The sequence below is a fragment of the Salmo salar genome, chromosome 19 (genome assembly GCF_965601325.2).
Source record: "Salmo salar chromosome 19, fSalSal1, whole genome shotgun sequence".
Taxonomy (NCBI): Eukaryota; Metazoa; Chordata; class Actinopteri; order Salmoniformes; family Salmonidae; genus Salmo; species Salmo salar.
In genome coordinates, this window is record NC_138309.1 from 74,476,587 (window position 1) to 74,501,106 (window position 24,520).

The window sequence follows — 24,520 nt, forward strand, 5'->3', positions numbered from 1 at the left end:
TTTACAGAAATGTCTTTATCAAGTGATTACTTTCATAGTTGCTAACATAATACAAATAATGAGTAATCCAATGACTGGTGAAATGTCAAAGGGAAAAGGAATACTGTGCTTAGCCTGCTACAATGTAACAAACAGTCCTAAATGTTGGCTTGCTACAATGTGACATGACATTCAGCCTTTTGTGTGACATCAGTGATTTACTACATCATAGAGGTTTAATATCAAACGTCACTTGCACTTTCATGACTGCATATTCTATACAACGATTGGGTTTGGTGACAAACTAACATATTTCTGTTTAGGAAATCGTTGGTTCTGTACACAGACCAAAAGCTGTCCCTCAGCCAAAGCCGCTTCATATGTCACTGGGGCATATTCATTACGCCGAACCTGTTGCTAAACGTTTCTTAAACGGAAGCAAACGGAACGAAACGGGGCGGGACCTACCTGAATTTGTCTAATAGAAACTGTTGTTTTCGTTGCAAAAACAAAACGTTTTGCAACTGTTTGGACTAATGATTACACCCGGTCCGCTTGCTTTTGCGGTAGGAGCTTTGCGTTGTAGCAAGCTACCCATAATGCAATGCTATGCTAGCTGGTTCTTAGCGGAGTAGCCAGAGAGCAGAAAACAACAACAACAAGGGTGAACGAGGCTCAACAACATGCTAGCTACTAGCTAGGCCAGCTACATGGGTAGCGACAAAAGCGACCAGGATTTATCAAACGTGATGTCCTTATCTCAATTATTTGTCATCTAGACGTATATGTGAGTGATGTAATTTTAGGTGAGGACGAATCATATTTGCTGTTGCATATCGCTTTGCATTTACATTTACATTAATCGAACCCAGCTCGAGAGCAAGCTAACTAGCAATCGACGTCTCTCTATGTTCGAATATTTTCCGGCGGCAGCAGCGGTGCCATGAACAGTGGACTCCCAGCTTCAGCTGCTCCGCTCGGGGGTGTCGGAATACCCTGCGTGAAGGTGAAGTTCTGCCGATACTACGCAAAGGACAAGACTTGCTTTTATGGGGACGAGTGTCAGTTTTTGCACGAGGAACCGTCCATGGCAAGCATGTCTCTTCACGGTGGAGGAAGCCCTGTCCCTTTATCCATGTCAGGAGGAGCCGTGACGGCAGCGGGGTATCCGCTTAGTGCACCCCCGGCCTGCCCGGTAGGGGTGCCGACCGTCACTAAAAAGAGCGACTCTCTGGGGTCTGCAGGCACGGCTCTGGATGGACAGCTGTTAACCAGTGAGTATGCTTGGTCTGGTTGCCCCCTGTTCGACACGACAGGGCCTAGCACATCCTCATCACTGGTTGTTGGTTTTGGGGCGTGTGAGTGGCTTTGTTAAAATTGAGCCCGGGGATTCTTTGAGGCCTCTTTGCCCCCAAAAACATGTTTTTCAAGCTACACAATCAAGCATACCTAATTAAAGTGTCTGAGCACTAAGGTTTTCATCCAGCGTCGACCTTTGAGGTCTTTCAATTAATGCATTTAGCTAACTGAGACAATTCAGTGTTTTGTATTTGACCGCTTCAAGACATGAGTGGGCAAATTCAGACAATCATTGGCTAACTTGTTAACTATCAAACTATGGCGAAACAACTTAGCCTAGCCATAATCAACTCTTGCAAAATCAAAGTTTGTGGCAAATTAACGTTTACACAACTCTTGTTGACGCGCTAGTTAATGCATCTAACTAGTTAACTAGTTAATGTGGAATAGTTTGGAAGCGAGATATTTTATCATTCTTGTCTTCATGCATGAGTAGGATGGCTAGCTAGCTTACATGCTAACCCAAAACAGCTGCTGCAGTGTTATGAAGTCCCTTTACTTAGTAGCTAGTTAGCATAATTAACTAGCAACATATTGCAACCACCATACAGCTGTATGTGATATCAGTGAACTACGCACAATGATACGTTTGATTGCAACGAGGATATTATCATTTTGCACACAAGTTGGCTAGCTAGCTGACTGGATATAGTTGAAGTGTTTACATCTTCTCAATAAGCTTGCTGATTGGCTACTCATCTGTAATGGACCAGTCCTGTAAATGAAGACAGTCAAACAATGGCCCCCATGGCTACAACATTAGTTAAACGACTTTTGTGCGTTACATGCATTTTGCTTCACACAGCCATTTAATTATTGTTGACTCTTTAAGGGAGAAAGTGAACTGTTCTTTAATTTAGATGTTTTCGACCAGCAACTGGCCAAACAATACATTAGGCTGATAGTCTGTATGGCATCGCTTGTCTCACTCTCCATAATGTTTTCCAAACATTGAATAGGACATTTACCAGGACCATCCAGATCTTGTGCCTGTGTAGTAGAAGGGATGTCTGATTCTGAACCCCTCATCCCTGTCCTCTGCAGTCCCTGGTATGGAGGGTGGGACCGATGCTAATCTGACCAACTCCTACTTCAGCAGCAGCTTCATTGGGGTCAACGGCTTCGGGAGCCCCGCAGAGTCTAAATACTCAATGATGCAGGTATGACCAGCCTCAGAATTAAACTATATAGTACTGACTGAACAGATGCACTCAAGTGTTCTGGTACCAGCTTTAAATCTGCGGTAAATAAGGAAATATGGGTCAGTTACTGAATGATAGTGCTACTTGGCTAATGTGGAAAAGGTCTTCTTCTTGTATGTTAATCAGAAAGTCTGGTTCAGTACTGGTCCAAATAATTAATTACGTAGGCCTAGGTGCTTGTTTATTTCAATTGTGCATGTATGTAGGCTATTTAATCTGTAATTCAACCAGATTTATACACCTAAGCAGAATTCCAGAATTCCAAGACAATCAGCCAGTGATGCAGATACTAATGGGATTTTTTTTGCTACAGATTAGTACCTTTTAAGAAAATCAGGGTTGTTTGCTTTGCTAGGATATGTTAGCTAACTAAGAGAGTACATCTTAAGCATCTGTGTTTTGTTTGTCATTGTTGTGTAGAGAATGACCAGCAGTAGCAGCAGCAGTTCTCCCAGTCTCCTTGATGACGGTGCAAAGAACTTTAGCCACAGCGCTCACGGTAAGAAGTTAGAACCCAGCACCTACAGAACACTTTATGTATCAGATCATTGAAACTAATAACTGTAGAATTATAATTGAAACTACTTCTAACTCTTTGATTGGAACACCCATGGAATCACTGACAGATCTATTCCATGGAACCCTCGCAGTTGGACCAGGTCAGAGTTGTGGGTCGATGGAAAACTCCCCTTGGACAACACAGTCTTCATTCCCTCTTCCTCTATGTCCTCTTCCAGATCCAGTTAGTTCTCCTATGTCCTCACTCTTCAGTGACTTTGGTGCTCTGAGCATATCACAAAGGAGAAAGGTAAGAGCACCACTACCCTGGGCCTTGGTGAGGTTATCAACCAAGGGTAATAGTTGGATTTTGTGGCATCTATAGTTTTTTTTTTTTTTAGGGCCTACACTGGAAAGTAGTTCAACCTAAACCGATCCGTGGTGGTTGGGTTGTGTTTTCTCTAGCTAATGTGATCCTATCTCTGTTGGTTGTTTTATACACTCCCCTACGTATTTATTTGGACAGTAAAGCTAAAACGTTTAATTTGGCTCTATACTCCAGCATTTTGGATTTGAGATCAAATGTTTTATGAGGCAACATTACAGAAAGTCACCTTTATATTTAAGTGTGTTTTTATGTTTTTTTTAATATTTAGAAATAGAGGTGTCATAGGTATTTGTAGAAATTCTATTTATAGTGTATTACATTTAGTCAAGTTGAGTATTTGTTCCCATATTCTTAGCACGCAATGATTACATCAAGCTTGTGTCTCTACAAACTTGTTGGATGCATTTGCAGTTTGTTTTGGTTGTGTTTCGGATGATGTTGTGCCCAATAGAAATTAATGCTAAATATTGTATTGTCATTTCGAAGTCACTTTCATTGTAAATAAGAATATAATAGGTTTCTGAACACTTCTACATTAATGTGGATGCTACCATGATTACAGATAGTCATGAATGAATCGTGATTAATGATGAGTGAGAAAGTCATATCATACGCCCCCCAAAAATGCTAACCTCCCCTGTTATTGGTAATTGTGATAGGTTAGTATGTTTTGGGGGCATGATCTTTGTGCATCTGCAACTTTCCTGCTCATCATCGTTCACGATTCATGGCAAAATGGATGCCATAACCAATTGCATTCCCGCTAAAACCAGCTTTGATCGGTCTTAAATATCCCTAGTTGCATTCACTGAAATTGGCGTATTTGTACACTTTTTGTTTTTTAAGGACACATCTAAAATATTTCCATCTCTCCCACCTCAGCACAAACCAGCTGATTTTAGACCGGTAAATTGCTGAACCTGGTGCAAGAGCTGGAAAATGCCAGTGCGCCAGATTTTACATGATGAAATTGCAAACTAACGTGGGTTTGACAGTTCTGCCTCCTTACTGCCAGCTGAAAATAGAGCCCTATAAGTGAATTTGTCCAAATAATAGTGACACCTTCAAATGGAGGGACTAGATACTTTTATTTCTAAACGGTTAAACGGATGTGTATGAAAATACCCTCAAATAAAGTGAAATTCTGTAGTATCATCCATGGGTGCAACTTTCACTTTCACCAGGCATTTTGACATTTTATTTTGTCTCCCCGTGTTTTATTATTGAAATGTGATACAAAACGAGGCAACGGTGTGCTTTAGGACCATGTGGACACACGCCTCAGAGGGATCGGGTAGGCTGTTTGGAGGGTTTTTCCGACCAGAGAGAAAAAAATTATGATGTTCCCCCCACTTCGAAAACTAAAGTTGCACCCCTGATGTCTACTCATATAAAACATTTGATCTCAAATCCAAAATGCTGGAGTATAGAGCCAAATTAAAGTTTTAGCTTCACTGTCCAAATAAATACGTAGAGAAGTGTATGTTTTCCAGTATGCGACGAAGCCAAAGCTGCTTACAAGGAAACAAACATTATACAATCTCTGATGAAGCAGAACAACTTAATCTAATTCTAATATCATGCATCTCTCGCTCTTTCTCTCTCACGCTCCCTCTCGCTCGCTCTCCCAGGCTCCCAACCCTACAGCCAATGAGTTCATCCCTAAGGGGGTTCCCCGCATGGCCACTATGGTCCAGTCCAGTGTTCCAGCCTTCCCCTTGCCCCTCTTCCCCCACCCCAGCAGCTCCACTGCCGCTGCCCTAGCACCCGGTGAGCCATCCACTACAAAAACCACTTCATTCTCTGACTTAGAACCCACCAACCAAGGGGTTGTATTGCTTTCAGCCTTGCTCTCTTTTTGTATGTCAGGTTGAGTGAGTTTGCAGTGTAGAGGTTTTCTAATGATGTTACTTCCCATTGTTGTCCTGGCAACCAGGTGAATGGACCCCATACAATGGAGATGCTCTAGAAAAAACAGCAGACAATGTATTATTCAAGTAAATCCCCAACACGATGAATTCCACCATAGTCAGTCACCCGTTAGTCAGAACAATGATTGGAGCCACTCCAATTTTATTTTTACCAGGCAAGTCAGTTATGAACAAATTCTTATTTTCAATGACGGCCTAGGAACAGTGGGTTAACTGCCTTGTTCAGGGGCACAACTCGGGGATTCGAACTTGCAACCTTTCGGTTACTAGCCCACCGCTCTAACCACTAGGCTACCCTGCCGCCCCAATGAACTCTGTACCTCTGTTTAACCAATGTCCTCTCTGGTATCCCCCCCTCTCCACAGGGATGTCTCTTTCTGCAGGGTCCTCCCCCCTCCACTCCCCCAAAATCACCCCCCACACCTCCCCCGCCCCTCGCCGGCGCAGCCACACCCCCAACCCCAACAACCCCAATCCGGCTAACTACATGGTGCCCACCAGTGTGTCTGACCAGGGGGCCCACATCATCCAGAAGGAGACGGTGGGGGGGACCACCTATTTCTACACCGACAACACCCCCGCTCCCATGGCTGGGATGGTACGTTCCATTTAGTCTGCCCTTACTGACGGCATTAAAAATAAATTCCTCATTATCATCAGTGGACTGTCAGTTATGATTTCTCCATCAATAGGAAGTGCAGTTGTTAAATGTGTTTTTGTGCAGGTGTTTCCTACCTACCACATCTACCCCCCCACTGCTCCCCACGTGGCCTACATGCAGCCCAAAGCCAACGCCCCGTCCTTCTTCATGGCTGATGAACTCCGACAGGTACCCCCCCCCCCCCCGTGTCTTATTTGTCAGTATCCCTCTCTCTCTCTTCATCCTCCTGGTTCTTCCTGTCTGAAACCCAACTTTCTGTTTCCCTTTCGGTCCCTTCTCTTTTTTGCCCTGTCTCCATATTTAACTCTCTCATCTACCTGGTTCTGTTTGTCTGGCTCTGTTCTAATCCTCCAATCATACTGTGATGTCACAGTGTTGATCTCTGATGTCATTTCCTGTGGTTCCCTCTAGGAGCTGATAAACAGACATCTAATCACCATGGCTCAGATCGACCAGTCAGAGAACACCGGTAAAGCATTCCTTCCCTGATTGGCTGAACAGAGGTAGTGGAGGGGCTATTATTGGGTTATTGGAGTTGTGGTCATTGTGGACAGTTGAAATGTGTTGTGACCGTGTGGTTGTGTAGCTTCTGTTGCGGTCGATGTGGAGTTTCCTTGCAGGCTGAAAGTGAGACTCGCATCTGATTCGTGTCTCTGTCTGTAGGATTCCTGACGACAGTTTACACACACACACACACACACACACACACACACACGGACAGTCACACTGTTGTTCAACTATCAAAACTTGTAACTGAAGATAAGTGTCAAGTGATGTAGTTGATGTAGACACTGTGTGCTGGTGTATATACACTGTGTACCCCCCCCCCCCCCCCCCCCCCCCCCCCCCGCCCTCAGAACAGCCTCAATTCATCAGGGCAGGGACTCTACAAGGTATCAAGCATTCCACAGGGATGCTGGTCCATGTTGACTCAATGCTTCCTACAGTTGTGTCAAGTTGGCTGGTGTCCTAATGGTGGTGGACCATTCTTGATACACACGTGAAACTTTTGAGCGTGAAAAACCACACAGCGTTGCAGTTCTTGACACTAAAACCGGTGCGCCAGGCACCAACTACCATACCCTGTTCAAAGGCACTTAATTCATTTGTCTTGCCCATTCACCCTCTGAATGACACACATACACAATCCATGTCTCAATTGTCTCAAGGTTTAAAAATCCTTCTTTAACCTGTCTCCTTCCCTTCATCTAAACTGATTTGAAGTGGATTTAACAAGGGACATCAATAAAGGATCATAGATTTCACCTGGTCAGTCTGTCAAGGAAAGAGCAGGTGTTTCTAATGTTTTGTCCACTCTGTGTACGTGTGTTCTCATGATGCCTATCCCTGTCCCAGGTGTTCCATCTGAGGTGGACAGCTACCACAGCCTGTTTCCCCTGGAGCCTGTCCCACCTCCCAACCGCCTGCAGAAGACCAGTAACTTCAGCTACATCACTTCCTGCTACAAGGCCGTCAACAGCAAGGACGACCTGCCGTACTGCCTGAGGAGGGTACATGGTGAGAGCACACACACTGGGATTTTAAATGATCACATCTTTTCTCAGCCTTGATTGAAAATAAAAGGATTCTTGAGTGGTCATGTTCTCTAAATGTCTTTCCTGTGTGTGTGTCCAGGTTTCAGGCTGGTGAACACCAAGTGTATGATGCTGGTGGACATGTGGAAGAAGATCCAGCACTCCAACTCTGTTACCCTGAGGGAGGTCTTCACCACCAAGGCCTTTGGAGACCACTGTGAGTTGTGTGTGGGGGTGGAGATGGTCTCTAAGTGTGTTTCCATTGGTTTTTGTTTCAGTGTATGTTTGATGCATGACCCCCATGCTAACCTCCTGTTTCTCTCTCAGCGTTGGTGTTTTCCTATGACTTCCATGCGGGGGCAGAGACCATGTTTAGCAGGCACTTCAACGACCCCACTGCCGACTCCTACTTCACCAAGAGGAAGTGGGGTGAGTCTTTCTCCACCTCTCTCATACGGACCCCAATGCATTCCCCCCTCCACCTCTCTCATACGGACCCCAATGCATTCCCCCCTCCACCTCTCTCATACGGACCCCAATGCATTCCCCCCTCCACCTCTCTCATACGGACCCCAATGCATTCCCCCCTCCATCTCTCTCATACGGACCCCAATGCATTCCCCCCTCCACCTCTCTCATACGGACCCCAATGCATTCCCCCCTCCACCTCTCTCATACGGACCCCAATGCATTCCCCCCTCCACCTCTCTCATACGGACCCCAATGCATTCCCCCCTCCACCTCTCTCATACGGACCCCAATGCATTACCCCCTCCACCTCTCTCATACGGACCCCAATGCATTCCTCCCTCCACCTCTCTCATACGGACCCCAATGCATTCCCCCCTCCACCTCTCTCATACTGACCCCAATGCATTCCCCCCTCCACCTCTCTCATACGGACCCCAATGCATTCCCCCCTCCACCTCTCTCATACGGACCCCAATGCATTCCCCCCTCCACCTCTCTCATACGGACCCCAATGCATTCCCCCCTCCACCTCTCTCATACGGACCCCAATGCATTCCCCCCTCCACCTCTCTCATACGGACCCCAATGCATTCCCCCCTCCACCTCTCTCATACTGACCCCAATGCATTCCCCCCTCCACCTCTCTCATACGGAGCCCAATGCATTCCCCCCTCCACCTCTCTCATACGGACCCCAATGCATTCCCCCCTCCACCTCTCTCATACGGACCCCAATGCATTCCCCCCTCCACCTCTCTCATACGGACCCCAATGCATTCCCCCCTCCACCTCTCTCATACGGACCCCAATGCATTCCCCCCTCCACCTCTCTCATACGGACCCCAATGCATTACCCCCTCCACCTCTCTCATACTGACCCCAATGCATTCCCCCCTCCACCTCTCTCATACTGACCCCAATGCATTCCCCCCTCCACCTCTCTCATACTGACCCCAATGCATTCCCCCCTCCACCTCTCTCATACGGACCCCAATGCATTCCCCCCTCCACCTCTCTCATACGGACCCCAATGCATTCCTCCCTCCACCTCTCTCATACGGACCCCAATGCATTCCCCCCTCCATCTCTCTCATACGGACCCCAATGCATTCCCCCCTCCACCTCTCTCATACGGACCCCAATGCATTCCCCCCTCCACCTCTCTCATACGGACCCCAATGCATTCCCCCCTCCACCTCTCTCATACGGACCCCAATGCATTCCCCCCTCCACCTCTCTCATACGGACCCCAATGCATTCCCCCCTCCACCTCTCTCATACGGACCCCAATGCATTCCCCCCTCCACCTCTCTCATACGGACCCCAATGCATTACCCCCTCCACCTCTCTCATACTGACCCCAATGCATTCCCCCCTCCACCTCTCTCATACGGACCCCAATGCATTCCCCCCTCCACCTCTCTCATACGGACCCCAATGCATTCCCCCCTCCACCTCTCTCATACGGACCCCAATGCATTCCCCCCTCCACCTCTCTCATACGGACCCCAATGCATTCCCCCCTCCACCTCTCTCATACGGACCCCAATGCATTCCCCCCTCCACCTCTCTCATACGGACCCCAATGCATTCCCCCCTCCACCTCTCTCATACGGACCCCAATGCATTCCCCCCTCCACCTCTCTCATACTGATCCCCCTTTAATGACCCCCTTTGTTCCTCACCGCTTCTCGTTTTTAAAAACTTTACTTGTTCCTAACAGGTTTTCTGTATGTGCAGAAGTGAATGTCTTGTGTAGTGATTTATTTTGAAAGTATAGGTGTGTGTGTGTGTGTGTGTGTGTGTATAGAACTAGTGTTGTCTGTCTCTGTGACCAGTGTTAACGCTTTCTCTGTGAGGTGACCAGTGCTAACGGTGCCTGTGTGAGGTGACCAGTGCTAACGGTGCCTGTGTGAGGTGACCAGTGCTAACGGTGCCTGTGTGAGGTGACCAGTGCTAACGGTGCCTGTGTGAGGTGACCAGTGCTAACGGTGCCTGTGTGAGGTGACCAGTGCTAACGGTGCCTGTGTGAGGTGACCAGTGCTAACGGTGCCTGTGTGAGGTGACCAGTGCTAACGGTGCCTGTGTGAGGTGACCAGTGCTAACGGTGCCTGTGTGAGGTGACCAGTGCTAACGGTGCCTGTGTGAGGTGACCAGTGCTAACGGTGCCTGTGTGAGGTGACCAGTGCTAACGGTGCCTGTGTGAGGTGACCAGTGCTAACGGTGCCTGTGTGAGGTGACCAGTGCTAACGGTGCCTGTGTGAGTGTGGTAAAGGGGTGTAGGGGGTAAGTGGATGTTTGTGGTGCCAGCACTGACAGTTGCTGGTCTGTATGATAGTAGGGATGTCGTGTGTGTGTGGTTGCTGGTGTGCTCATGCTGTAATTGGGGTGGGGGGGAAGCTGTGGCTGAAACTGATCCTGAGACAGGTGCTATAGCTACTAGGCAGGCCCAGAGGAAGCAGAGCCTCTCAGCCTCTCTGACCTCCATTGTAATTACTACTCTATATCACACTAACACCTCTCTCAAGTGTTCATCGTGTGTGTGTGTGTGTACCGGTATGTCTGTGACTATGTGTCTTGACATTTGGTTCCCAAGTGGCGCAGCGGTCTAAGGCACTGCATCTTAGTATTTGAGGCGTCACTACAGACACCCTGGTTTGAATCCAGGCTGTATCACAACCGGCCGTGATTGGGAGTCCCGTAGGGCGGTGCACAATTGATGCAGCGTCGTCCGGGTTTGGCCGGTGTAGGCCGTCATTGTAAATAAGAATTTGTTCTTCTGACTTGCCTAGTTAAATAAAGGTTAAAAAAAACTGGCCTAGGAAGTTGATCCTTTTTATTTGAGAAGCCTCAACGTGTTTCTAATCGTGTGAGTCTGGTGCCCCCCTGTAGGACAGCATGAGCCCCCACCGCCCCGGCAGCACGCTGGTCTGCTTCCTGAGTCTCTGATCTGGGCCTACATCGTCCAGCTGAGCTCAGCTCTCAGAACCATCCACACTGCTGGCCTGGCCTGTAGGGTCATGGACCCCAGCAAGATCCTCATCACCGGCAAGACCAGGTAGACACACACACACACACACACACACACACACACACCTCTTGCAGGCACACACAATGGCGACCAAGGTTATGGATCCCAGCAAGGTCCATGTTTTCTGATACCAGGTAGAGACAGATTTTGAATGTGATGCAGTGTGGTCAGAAACTGATAGATACCTCAAACCAGTTCAATGTTGCAGCTGCTGTCTCTGTGTTAGTCCTGAATTCCCACCATTTTTGCATTGCTTGATTGTGGGCAAGCTACCTAAAGTTCCCTGCTAGGGAACTGTGTATAAACCATTGTGTCTGCAGCCCCCTGATGCTTATCTGGTGGCTTATTTCCTGTACAGTACAGTGAAAGCAGAAGCTCCATATTAGTCCTGGCTTCCTTTTTTCAGACTGCAGAATGTGGAGAAAGCGCGCGCACGCACACACACACACACACACACACACACACACACACACACACACACACACAGCTCACCATGCCGTTTGTCCCTGCAGGTTACGGGTGAACTGTGTAGGGGTGTTCGATGTCTTAACGTTTGACAACAGTCAGACCAACCATGTGACCCTCATGCCACAGTACCAGGTACAGTAACCCCCCTGTCTGTCAGTCTGGCAGAACATAGCCTAGTTCTGATTCAGATGGACACATGGTTCTGTTCTGTACCCTGTTTGTGTGTTTGTGTGTGTGTCAATTTTTGATACCAGTATTCTTTTGATGGCAAAATGTAAACATGAAGCAGACCTCACTCTTTGTTCCTTCAATAACCTGCTGTATGTAACATATTGTGCTATAGTTTAGAAAATTCATTCCTTTTTACTCTGGATGACAACATAATGATGTTTGTTTCCAACATTAGGGCTGTTCTCCTAAAGAAATGAAATCAGTTTTGTTTTTTGTTACCTTGCCACGATACTAACTCGTATCTCAGTACTGGTATCGTCCCAGACCTAGTTTCATGTATGAATGAAGCTAGAGAGTTGATATGTCACTACCTGTCTTTTATTTTGTTTAAATGATGGGAAGGAGCTTGTTTGGGAAATCTCAGGATACCGGATCCAGTTTTAAATCCTAGTCTGTCTGTTATACTTGGCTTTGTGAGATGTTGACCTGGTTTTCTTTTAAATGGTTGAGTTGGCCCCTCCCTGTAGTGTGTGTTTTGTTAACCGTTTCTCGTGTGTGTGTGTGTGTAGCAAGCGGACCTGATATCCCTGGGCAAGGTGGTGTTGGCCCTGGCCTGTAACTCTCTGGCCGGCATTCAGAGAGAGAACCTGCAGAAGGCCATGGAGCTGGTGTCTATCAACTACTCATCAGACCTCAAGAACCTCATCCTGTAAGACACCCTGACACACAACACACACACACAGACACACAGACAGAACCTCATCCTGTAAGACACCCACAGACAGACCCTCATCCTGTAAGACACCCACAGACAGAACCTCATCCTGTAAGACACCCACAGACAGAACCTCATCCTGTAAGACACCCACAGACAGAACCTCATCCTGTAAGACACCCACAGACAGAACCTCATCCTGTAAGACACCCACAGACAGAACCTCATCCTGTAAGACACCCACAGACAGAACCTCATCCTGTAAGACACCCACAGACAGAACCTCATCCTGTAAGACACCCACAGACAGAACCTCATCCTGTAAGACACCCACAGACAGAACCTCATCCTGTAAGACACCCACAGACAGAACCTCATCCTGTAAGACACCCACAGACAGAACCTCATCCTGTAAGACACCCACAGACAGAACCTCATCCTGTAAGACACCCACAGACAGAACCTCATCCTGTAAGACACCCACAGACAGAACCTGCACAAGGCTATGAAGCTGGTGTTAATCAACCGCTCACGCATCTGCAACAAACACTCACATATAGCATCACGTGTCCAACTCCAGTCCTCAAGGGCCGAGTGTCTGCAGATTTTCACTCTTCCTTTCCACTTGATTGATGAGTTAAAGGTCACTACTGAGTAAGGAACTCCGCTCACCTCGTTATTTGGTCTTAATTGGACACTAATTGTAAGAAAAGAACAAGAGCCTCAGACTTGGCCCTCCAGGAATTGAGTTTGACACTCCAGCGTTGTTAGTTTGGACTGACTGAAGTAATGCACTCTGTCTGTGTTGTAGGTATCTGCTGACAGAGCAGTCAAGGCTGCGAAGTGTCAATGACATCATGCCTATGATCGGAGCTCGCTTCTACACACAGCTGGACGCATCACAGATGAGGAATGATGTCATCGAGGAGGACCTTGCCAAGGTACACACACTGTTGGGTCATGGAGTTCAACAGTAGCTAAGTTTTCATCCAATTGGTGACAGATTTTCATGTGAATATTCTCAAATCTACATACACACAATATGCACATGTTCCCACCAGAGATGTTTCCATCAAATTGACTTGTTGCAGATAAAAGGCTGTGCATAATGACGTAATTTAAATAACTTTTGCAATTAAATTCTTGCAAATTAAATGGGTTTCCATCTCATGTTCTACTTTACAGATGGGTTTTGTGATAAATATTGCGTTATATAGTGAAAGTGCCCACTCTGGTGTTGCTATGTGCGCTCCAGCTGGCAGATGCAGTGGGGGTAGACTACCTACATGATGAGATTGTTATGGACAAAAGAGCATTATTCTGCGAAACGGCAGCCAAGCATCGATCATCATGCCACCAGAGTAAGACCCTGGATATTTATTGGAAAGGAGCATCAAGCCTTCCCCACCCTGTGAAGTTAATCAGAACTTAATCTGTAGCCTAATAAACTGCATGGTTTTCTGGGTCGAGTGTGAGGACCACACACCATATCATCGTGTGACTCCAAGTTGACTTCCATATGATGGTTAGTTATTATATCAATATTTGCTTATAAAGGCAATTCTACCACCATTTCTTACATAATTAATTTGACTGACGCAGAGATCCCACCTTGACAAGCATATTTAGTGTTGTCGACATGTTCTGTTTCCATCAGGCCTGTTGTGACACTTTTTTAATCCGTCATGTACTTTACTGGCATAAAAAGGCTGGAAACCTGGTGGGTGTATTTTTGTGATGCCACCTCTGCTCTGTAGAAGGCGTGGTGAAAAGAAGGCACGCAAGGTGGCAAGGGTGAGGAAGGAGAGGGGTGTGAAGATACAGGGTGTGGGCTGTGGTCCCTCTGTCCTCACTCTACAGCTTCTGCTTTCCTCTTCTGTCCTGCCCTCCCCCTTCTTCAGTTTTGTTTTGGTGCTTGTATCAGGGAAGAGAGGAGTGAGTATGTCCTGTGTGAGCGGTTCTGCTGCCATCTTTAGCATTAAACAGGAAATGCCACCTTTCAATCTATCAGTTGTGTATGTGCCAGAGTCATGTTACTCCCTTGGTGCGGGGTTCCTCTTCAGATGGGTTTCTGGTAGTATTTTTATCCACAATAACCTTTATGCTTTTGCACGTACTTCTCCTTCCTTACATACAACACAGATAAGCACCACTGTGTCGAATTGTGTTACCAACAGGAAATTGTGTGTGTGTCTGTTCATGCTCTCTGGGTTTGCATTGATGGTGACTTATTTAAAGAAACAAACAATCTGCAGTTCAAAATATAAAGAAGTGGCAACCCCCGCCTCTGTTTTGGAAAATAGTTGAAGGATGGGACTGGAGAAATGTAACCACTCTCAAATTCATAGATTTATCTATGGATGCTAGCACTGACTGTCCGTGAGATCAAAATTACTATAATATTTAGCAGACACTTTTAACCAAAGTGACTTAGTCATACATTTTACATATGGGTGGTCCCAGGAATCGAACCCACTATACTGGTGTTACAAATGCCATGCTCTACCAACTGAGCCATAAAGATTTTAACATTTTGAGGCTATATTTATAAGTTATATTCTTCAAGAATCAATGGGTATATACCGTGTCATTTAAAAGTCCAAAAATGTATTGCAGATTGCCTGTTTAACTCCAGTAAAGTAATATACAGTCGTGGCCAAAAGTTTTGAGAATGACACAAATATACATTTTCAAAGTCTGCCTCAGTTTTGTATGATGGCAATTTGCATATACTCCAGAATGTTATGAAGAGTGATCAGATGAATTGCAATTAATTGCAAAGTCCCTCTTTGCAATGCAAATGAACTGAATCCCCCCCAAAACATTTCCACTGCATTTCAGCCCTGCCATAAAAGGACCAGCTGACATCATGTCAGTGATTTTTCTCGTTAACACAGGTGTGAGTGTTGACGAGGACAAGGCTGGAGATCACTCTGTCATGCTGATTGAGTTCGAATAACAGACTGGAAGCTTCAAAAGGAGGGTGGTGCTTGGAATCATTGTTCTTCCTCTGTCAACCATGGTTACCTGCAAGGAAACACGTGCCGTCATCATTGCTTTGCACAAAAAGGGCTTCACAGGCAAGGATGTTGCTGCCAGTAAGATTGCACCTAAATCAACCATTTATCAGATCATCAAGGACAGCGGTTCAATTGTTGTGAAGAAGGCTTCAGGGCGCTCGAGAAAGTCCAGCAAGCGCCAGGACCGTCTCCTAAAGTTGATTCAGCTGCGGGATCGGGGCACCACCAGTACAGAGCTTGCTCAGGAATGGCAGCAGGCAGGTATGAGTGCATCTGCACGTACAGTGAGGCGAGGACTTTTGGAGGATGGCCTGGTGTCAAGAAGGGCAGCAAAGAAGCCACTTCTCTCCAGGAAAAACATCAGGGACAGACCTGATATTCTGCAAAAGGTACAGGGATTGGACTGCTGAGGACTGGGGTAAAGTAATTTTCTCTGATGAATCCCCTTTCCGATTGTTTGGGGCATCCGGAAAAAAGCTTGTCCGGAGAAGACAAGGTGAGCGCTACCATCAGTCCTGTGTCATGCCAACAGTAAAGCATCCTGAGACCATTCATGTGTGGGGTTGCTTCTCAGCCAAGGGAGTGGGCTCACTCACAATTTTGCCTAAGAACACAGCCATGAATAAAGAATGGTATCAACACATCCTCCGAGAGCAACTTCTCCCAACCATCCAGGAATAGTTTGGTGACGAACAATGCCTTTTCCAGCATGATGGAGCACCTTGCCATAAGGCAAAAGGGATAACTAAGTGGCTCGGGGAACAAAACATCAATATTTTGGGTCCATGGTCAGACCTTAATCCCATTGAGAACTTGTGTTCAACCCTCAAGAGGCGGGTGGACAAACAAAAACCCACAAATTCTGACAAACTCCAAGCATTGATTATGCAAGAATGGGCTGCCATCAGTCAGGATGTGGCCCAGAAGTTAATTGACAGCATGCCAGGGCGGATTGCAGAGGTCTTGATAAAGAAGGGTCAACACTGCAAATATTGACTCTTTGCATCAACTAAATGTAATTGTCAATAACAGCCTTTGACACTTATAAAATGCCTGTAATTATACTTCAGTATTCCATAGTAACATCTGACAAAAATATCTAAAGGCACTGAAGCAGCAAACTTTGTGGAAATTAATATTTGTGTCATTCTCAAAACCTTTGGCCACGACTGTACACTGAGTGTAGTAAACATTAGGAACACCTGCTCTTTCTATTACAAACTCACCAGGTGAATCCAGCTGAAGGCTATGATCCCTTATTGATGTCACTTGTTAGATCCACTTCAATCAGTGTAGATGAAGGGGAGGAGACAGGTTAAAGAAGGATTTTTAAGCCTTGAGACAATTCTGACATGGATTATGCCCCGACAAATTGAGGTTGTTTTGAGGGCAAAAAGGGCTTGATATTAGGAATGTGTTGTACACTCCGTGTATAACTAATACTAGCACCTACAGTCCACACAGACAAACACATCTTCCAGTTGAAAAGAATACATTTAGGACTTTACATCAACGGTTCAGTTTACCCATTGTGTTGTGGTTCTAGGTGTATTATACACTGCTCAAAAAAATAAAGGGAACACTTAAACAACACATCCTAGATCTGAATGAAAGAAATAATCTTATTAAATACTTTTTTCTTTACATAGTTAAATGTGCTGACAACAAAATCACACAAAAATAATCAATGGAAATCCAATTTATCAACCCATGGAGGTTTGGATTTGGAGTCACACTCAAAATTAAAGTGGAAAACCACACTACAGGCTGATCCAACTTTGATGTAATTTCCTTAAAACAAGTCAAAATGAGGCTCAGTAGTGTGTGTGGCCTCCACGTGCCTGTATGACCTCCCTACAACTCCTGGGCATGGTCCTGATGAGGTGGCGGATGGTCTCCTGAGGGATCTCCTCCCAGACCTGGACTAAAGCATCCGCCAACTCCTGGACAGTCTGTGGTGCAACGTGGCGTTGGTGGATGGAGCGAGACATGACGACCCAGATGTGCTCAATTGGATTCAGGTCTGGGGAACGGGCGGGCCAGTCCATAGCATCAATGCCTTCCTCTTGCAAGTACTGCTGACACACTCCAGCCACATGAGGTTGCATTGTCTTGCATTAGGAGGAACCCAGGGCCAACCGCACCAGCATATGGTCTCACAAGGGGTCTGAGGATCTCATCTCGGTACCTAATGGCAGTCTGGCAAGCTCATGGAGGGCTGTGCGGCGCCCCAAAGAAATTCCACCCCACACCATGACTGACCCACCGCCAAACCGGTCATGCTGGAGGATGTTGCAGGCAGCAGAACGTTCTCCACGGCGTCTCCAGACTTTGTCACGTCTGTCACGTGCTCAGTGGGAACCTGCTTTCATCTGTGAAGAGCACAGGGCGCCAGTGGCGAATTTGCCAATCTTGGTGTTCTCTGGCAAATGCCAAACGACCTGCACGGTGTTGGGCTGTAAGCACAACCCCCACCTGTGGACGTCGGGCCCTCATACCACCCTCATGGAGTCTGTTTCTGACCGTTTGAGCAGACACATGCACATTTGTGGCCTGCTGGAGGTCATTTTGCAGGGCTCTGGCAGTGCTCCTCCTGCTCCTCCTTGCACAAAGGCGGAGGTAGCGGTCCTGCTGCTGGGTTGTTGCCCTCCTACGGCCTCCTCCACGTCTCCTGATGTACTGGCCTGTCTCCTGGTAGCGCCTCCATGCTCTGGACACTACGCTGACAGACACAGCAAACCTTCTTGCCACAGCTCGCATTGATGTGCCATCCTGGATGAGCTGCACTACCTGAGCCACTTGTGTGGGTTGTAGACTCCGTCTCATGCTACCACTAGAGTGAAAGCACCGCCAGCATTCAAAAGTGACCAAAACATCAGCCAGGAAGCATAGGAACTGAGAAGTGGTCTGTGGTCATCACCTGCAGAACCACTCCTTTATTGGGGGTGTCTTGCTAATTACCTATAATTTCCACCTGTTGTCTATTCCATTTGCACAACAGCATGTGACATTTATTTTCAATAAGTGTTGCTTCCTAAGTGGACAGTTTGATTTCACAGAAGTGTGATTGACTTGGAGTTACATTGTGTTGTTTAAGTGTTCCCTTTATTTTTTTGAGCAGTATATATGACTGATCAAGTTGTTTTATATCTATTGTAGGAGGTCCAAAATGGTCGTCTCTTCCGTCTGTTGGCCAAACTGGGCACCATCAACGAGAGGCCAGAGTAAGTACTGTATCACTCTGTTTGAAGTAAATGTTTAACATTGACCAATTGACTCTCCCTTCATTTCACACTTCTACAAGCTCTCTTCACTTGTAGGTGTCTAACTTTTGTCTCTCTCTGTCTGTCTCTCTGTGGCCAGGTTTCAGAAGGACCGTACGTGGTCGGAGACAGGAGACCGGTACCTGCTGAAGCTGTTCAGAGACCACCTGTTCCACCAGGTGACGGAGGCTGGGACCCCCTGGATAGACCTCAGCCACATCGTCTCCTGCCTCAACAAAGTATGCCCCCCTCCTGCTTCTCTTTCTGTATTTCTCTCCCTCGCTCTATCTTTCTGCCTCTCTCTTCTCTGGGTCGTTCTCACCCTTCTTTCTGTCTTCTTTTACTCAGTGCCCTGTCTCTTCACCCATCCCTCATCTCCTTTTCTCCTTCTCTTCTCTCATTTCCCTGTCATTCCCTTCTCCTTCGTGCCTTCCTCTCACCCTGCTCCACTCACTCACCCTGCTCCACTCACTCACCCTCCCTCCCTCCCTCCTCTTCACTCACCCTCCCTCCCTCCTTTTCACTCACCCTCCCTCCCTCCTTTTCATTCACCCTCCCTCCCTCCCTCCCTCCTCTTCACTCACCCTCCCTCCCTCCTTTTCACTCACCCTCCCTCCCTCCTTTTCACTCTCTCCCTCCCTCCTTTTCACTCACCCTCCCTCCCTCCTTTTCACTCACCCTCCCTCCCTCCCTCCTTTTCACTCACCCTCCCTCCCTCCCTCCTTTTCACTCACCCTCCCTCCCTCCCTCCTTTTCACTCACCCTCCCTCCCTCCCTCCTTTTCACTCACCCTCCCTCCCTCCCTCCTTTTCACTCACCCTCCCTCCCTCCCTCCTTTTCACTCACCCTCCCTCCCTCCCTCCCTCCCTCCCTCCCTCCCTCCCTCCCTCCCTCCCTCCCTCCCTCCCTCCCTCCCTCCCTCCCTCCCTCCCTCCCTCCCTCCCTCCCTCCCTCCCTCCTTTTCTCCCTCCCTCCCTCCTTTTCTCCCTCCCTCCCTCCCTCCCTCCCTCCCTCCCTCCCTCCCTCCCTCCCTCCCTCCCTCCCTCCCTCCCTCCTTTTCACTCACCCTCTTCTCCTCACTCTCCTCTCCCCCACTTCATCTCTTCTCCCCCACTTCATCTCTTCTCCCCTCCACCTTCCCTCTACTTCACTCACCCTCCCTCTTCTCCACTCTCCATCCCTCTTTTCCACTCACCCTCTTCTCCTCACCCTCTTCTCCTAACCCTCCACTCACCCACTTCTGCTCTCCACTCACCCTCCCTCCCTCTTAACTTTACACTCACCCTCCCTCCCTCTCACCTCTCCCCTCTTTCTGTGTGAGCCACTTGTCTTCAGATATATATAATCTCTCTCTCTGTGTAGCTGGACTACCAGTCTAGCAGTACTTACCTCTCTCTCTCCCGTCTCTCTGTGTAGCTGGTCTACCAGTCTAGCAGTACTTATCTCTCTCTCTCCCATCTCTCTGTGTAGCTGGTCTACCAGTCTAGCAGTACTTATCTCTCTCTCTCCCATCTCTCTGTGTAGCTGGTCTAGCAGTCTAGCAGTACTTACCTCTCTCTCTCCCGTCTCTCTGTGTAGCTGGACTACCAGTCTAGCAGTACTTATCTCTCTCTGTGTAGCTGGACTACCAGTCTAGCAGTACTTATCTCTCTCTGTGTAGCTGGACTACCAGTCTAGCAGTACTTATCTCTCTCTGTGTAGCTGGACTACCAGTCTAGCAGTACTTATCTCTCTCTGTGTAGCTGGACTACCAGTCTAGCAGTACTTATCTCTCTCTGTGTAGCTGGACTACCAGTCTAGCAGTACTTATCTCTCTCTGTGTAGCTGGACTACCAGTCTAGCAGTACTTATCTCTCTCTGTGTAGCTGGACTACCAGTCCAGCAGTACTTATCTCTCTCTGTGTAGCTGGACTACCAGTCTAGCAGTACTTATCTCTCTCTGTGTAGCTGGACTACCAGTCCAGCAGTACTTATCTCTCTCTGTCTCTCGTCTCCCTGTGTAGCTGGACGCGGGCGTGCCTGAGAAGATAAACCTGGTGTCTCGTGATGAGAAGAGTGTTCTGGTGGTGACCTACTTGGACCTGAAGCGCTGCTTCGACAGTACCTTCCAGGAGCTGCAGCAGGCCGCTGCCACTGGCCCCCTGTAGCGCCCCCGCTGCCCCCCACACACAGGCAGCGGGGTGGGACTGCCTGAACCCTGAACCTGAAAGCACATTATTGCACTACATCGGAGGACCAGGCGCATAGTGAGGACATCATCAGAGGGGGCGGGACTTGCTGGATCAGTCACATACACTGTCTTAGCAACCAGGAAGGCTTTTCTGAAGCTGATTTCTTTCTTTTCTTTTCCCCCTAAAACCCAGCATCTGCGACTATAAATAATGGACAGAAACGGAAGCTGTGACGATGACGATGATAACAAGGATGATGAACACTGCATACATTTTTTTTTAGAACTGGGGAACAAAACGGATTCTAAAAAAATAAACCAACCACGTGGTATTGAACTTCTTCCTGTATTTTTCTGTGGAGGATGCACTAAGACTGGACTTTTAATGGATGTGTGAGTGGCCTACAAGATGCACCTACAGACAGAGGTGAAGTCACACACACACCGACACAGACTGAGAACTGAATAGAAACCAGGCTTTCTTTCTACTGCGTTTCTCTGCTGGGGACCACACCCCTTCATACCAACACTTTAAGAGACGGGACAGACCGTAGGATGCTTTCTAAGGGGGTGGTCAAAGAACCCATTCATGAAATGGGCCGGTCCAAGTCAGCCTTAGTTGTCGGTTCCCACTCAGAGAGGACAAACCACTGAGTTTTGGAGTAGGGTGCGGGTTGGGATGGGGACTCTGTTGAAACAGTTTTCTCCCGATGGCTGTGTCCGTGTTTGTTAGAGCAGTGTCATGCAGGCCAGGCAGCACCTCCTTTATTGCTTAATGATGGACACTATTGTGGAAAATGTTGTGACACAAATGAACTTGGGGGATGGAACTGTTTTGTCAGCTCTGGGGTAGAACCCATGGATTGGGCATAACTAGAGAATGGAGCCAGTTCTGCCTCAATTATTTTCTTTGCTGCCTCCCTCCCTCTTTCTCCCTCCCCTGAAGGGTCCCTCCCTCCGTCTTTCTCCCTCCCCTGAAGGGTCCCTGGTGACCTCTTCATTTGAGAATACGTTATGCTTTTTGTGATGATTCTTTCTAGCTGGTTCTTCTCATTTTACTCTGCTGTAGTGCAGTGATGCATGATGGGACATGGAAGGGACAGTCTTTCTGCCTCAACACAAACGTTATTCTGTGGACCAATTCCAGCGGGGGGGGGGGCAAGGAACGGGGCAATGGGGCGAAGTGGATTGTAGGTAGGGGTTTTGAATCATTTTAAGAAAATGTGTTTTTTATTTTACCTTTTAAGATCATGTGACACAAAACATGCTGGAGACACCGAGCAGCAATGACCAGGAGTCACCTTTCACCTTTGACCCCTTCCGGAGGTCCCCTGGGTTTTTCCCCCTGAAGTGTGCTCTCATTCACACCCTCTCATGGCTTTAAAAATAATGGATTGGCATAAGAGAAATGATGGAAACTCCAAACCATGCTTATACCAATCCAATGCCTTTGAATTCATAGTGGCTAGTGAAGGAGTGTACACATCAGGGAGAAGGATAGAGAATTGGTAAGGGGGGTGGGTGGTGGCTGTTGCACTCAGAAGCAAGGATCTATTCAGAAGGGTGAAACATTCAAAGCGTTTTAGAAATGTATTATATAGATCATACCAAGACTTCTAGTCACATGAGAAGGTAACTGTCTATTGTATACATCACAGTTCTATGTGCAACAATCAACCCTATTGAATAGACCCTCTGTTGGATGGTTTGAAATTCTCTCAGGACAATGGACAGCTGCAGGGGCCCAATGACTGAATGTGTTTGGCCGTCATTGGTTGCCCTTTATCCAGTCAGATCGGTGTGGGCGGGACTCTTAAGTGGGGGTGGGGGGAAATTGTGAGGAGATGGATGCTCCTAAGCACAGATCTAGCATCAGTTTACCGTAGTCCAGTCTTACCTGAACTACTAGGGGGATAACAGCATATCTGACCCTATGTCAGTTGTTAGGGGCATCGTCTACCTACTCCATGAGGTGAGCTGTGAGTTGGCTATGTTAGAATCATGTACTGTTTCCTGTTTTTAGTGACATGATCAAGACCGAAAGAATATTTGGTGAATGTGGTGCTTAGACCCCTATCTTTAAACCAATCTCTCACACACCCATACCAACACACAGCCATCCCTATCCACACGTCAACGCTTATCATATCACCATCGTGACACACACTCCAGTAATACTAGCGCTAGTGATGCGCGGGTCAGCTGTTTGTTTACCCGCATCCCCACCTGCAATTGCTAAAAGCCCATGTGTAACAACCTGACTATATGTGATAGTGAATATGAGGGCTGCACCCAACCCACTAATATAGAAAACACAATGCTCCCTTTTTCTCTTCAACATTTATTGAACAATTGTTTTTCTTCAACATTTCATCAATTTATTCAATATTTAGGCCTATTGAACAGTAGCCTAATGTTTTGCTGAAAACAAATGTGAAACAATAGCCTAAATTGACACCTTTTGCGAAACAAAATGTGAAACAATAAATGGATATATTTTAGGCCGACTGCCTGTGGGCTAATAGCCTCTACCAGCATATGAATGAAATAAAACATCTAATGAAATATTTTGTGTAATATCGTATTTATGTTCTAAGATATATATATATATATATATTACACAAAATAAAGTTCAGTTGAGAGACTATAATGGCCTACTTTCGTCTTTTTTTTGCAGCACTGTTGAGAAACAAATTAGCGTCCTCTATGCTAGGTTAGTTGGCACGCATAGCCTGCAATTAGGCCCTGAAGCTTAGGTTTACGCACTCATTTTTCTAATTAAAGAAAAACCTCAATGTAGCCTATAGATATGAGTTACACAATTATACATGTACAGATTTAAAAAATAAATAAAAAAATTCCACTTCACTTTATTCAACCTGCCAACCACCCACCCTTCATCCACACAATATTTCAGGACCCTAAAACCCTTGCCCTGCGGATATAACTGTAGGGACTGCGGGGTATGAGTCAACCCGTGCATCACTAACTATTGCTGCCTCTCTCCCACACACACACACACACACACACACACACACACACACACAGCTCTCTTCCCCCACACACACCTCCATCACCATCTTAGTATGTTTTATGCCCCTCTTGTGTTTGACTAAAATGTTGTAATATTTGTGTGTACAGCAGTATTTTAATAAAGAATACCAAAACATAGTGCGTTTGTCTTCTCGGCTCATGCTGGTGAGAATATAGGATTGTGTTGTCAGTCAGTTTGCTAAGTGTGGTAACTCTTCTTTGCTTAAACATTCTAAATGTGTTTTGAATACATGCATGTGTCAGTTAGCCACTGAGTTCTTTGCACTATCATACATGTAATATAGAACTTCTACACCGTAGCTCTTCATAGATTTGGAATGGTTGGACATACAGCAACAGTCAAAGTTTGGACACCTACTCATTCAAGGGTTTTTCTTTTCTTTTGACTATTTTCTACATTGTAGATTAATAGTGAAGACCTCAAACTATGTAATAACACATTGAATCAGTAGTAACCAAAAAAAGTGTTAAATCAAAATATTTTAGATTATTCAAAGTAGCCACCCTTTTCTTTGACAGCTTTGCACACTTGGCATTCTCTCAACCAGCTTCACCTGGAATGCTTTTCCAACAGTCTTGAAGGAGTTCCCACATATGCTGAGAAC

The 24,520-nt window shown here is 46.7% G+C and overlaps 1 protein-coding gene across 2 annotated transcripts; it reads left to right on the top strand.

Moving 5' to 3' along the window:
• Window positions 1-555: 555 nt before the first annotated feature.
• On the top strand, window positions 556-24,032 carry pan3 (poly(A) specific ribonuclease subunit PAN3). Of its 2 annotated transcripts, none has more exons than XM_014159449.3 (18): window positions 556-1,253; window positions 2,383-2,498; window positions 2,961-3,039; window positions 3,278-3,348; window positions 5,058-5,196; window positions 5,723-5,955; window positions 6,082-6,186; window positions 6,430-6,487; window positions 7,375-7,536; window positions 7,654-7,770; window positions 7,881-7,982; window positions 10,916-11,081; window positions 11,567-11,654; window positions 12,263-12,402; window positions 13,220-13,349; window positions 18,588-18,652; window positions 18,792-18,930; window positions 20,695-24,032. In XM_014159449.3, exons 1-18 carry the CDS (start codon window positions 923-925, stop codon window positions 20,836-20,838), a joined length of 2,385 nt encoding a protein of 794 aa, XP_014014924.1. In that variant the 5' UTR covers window positions 556-922; the 3' UTR covers window positions 20,839-24,032. The 2 variants fall into 2 exon arrangements, with proteins under 2 accessions (XP_014014924.1, XP_014014922.1); XM_014159447.3 differs by having other exon boundaries at window positions 562-1,253; window positions 3,167-3,348.
• The last annotated feature ends 488 nt before the right edge of the window (window positions 24,033-24,520 follow it).

Bases quoted from the DNA above. Each gene is read 5' to 3' on its own strand.
- pan3 (XM_014159447.3), top strand. From the start codon at position 923: ATGAACAGTGGACTCCCAGCTTCAGCTGCTCCGCTCGGGGGTGTCGGA. The intron at 7,983-10,915 runs GTGAGTCTTTCT...GCCCCCCTGTAG, and splicing joins CTTCACCAAGAGGAAGTGGG to GACAGCATGAGCCCCCACCG. The intron at 11,655-12,262 runs GTACAGTAACCC...GTGTGTGTGTAG, and splicing joins CCCTCATGCCACAGTACCAG to CAAGCGGACCTGATATCCCT.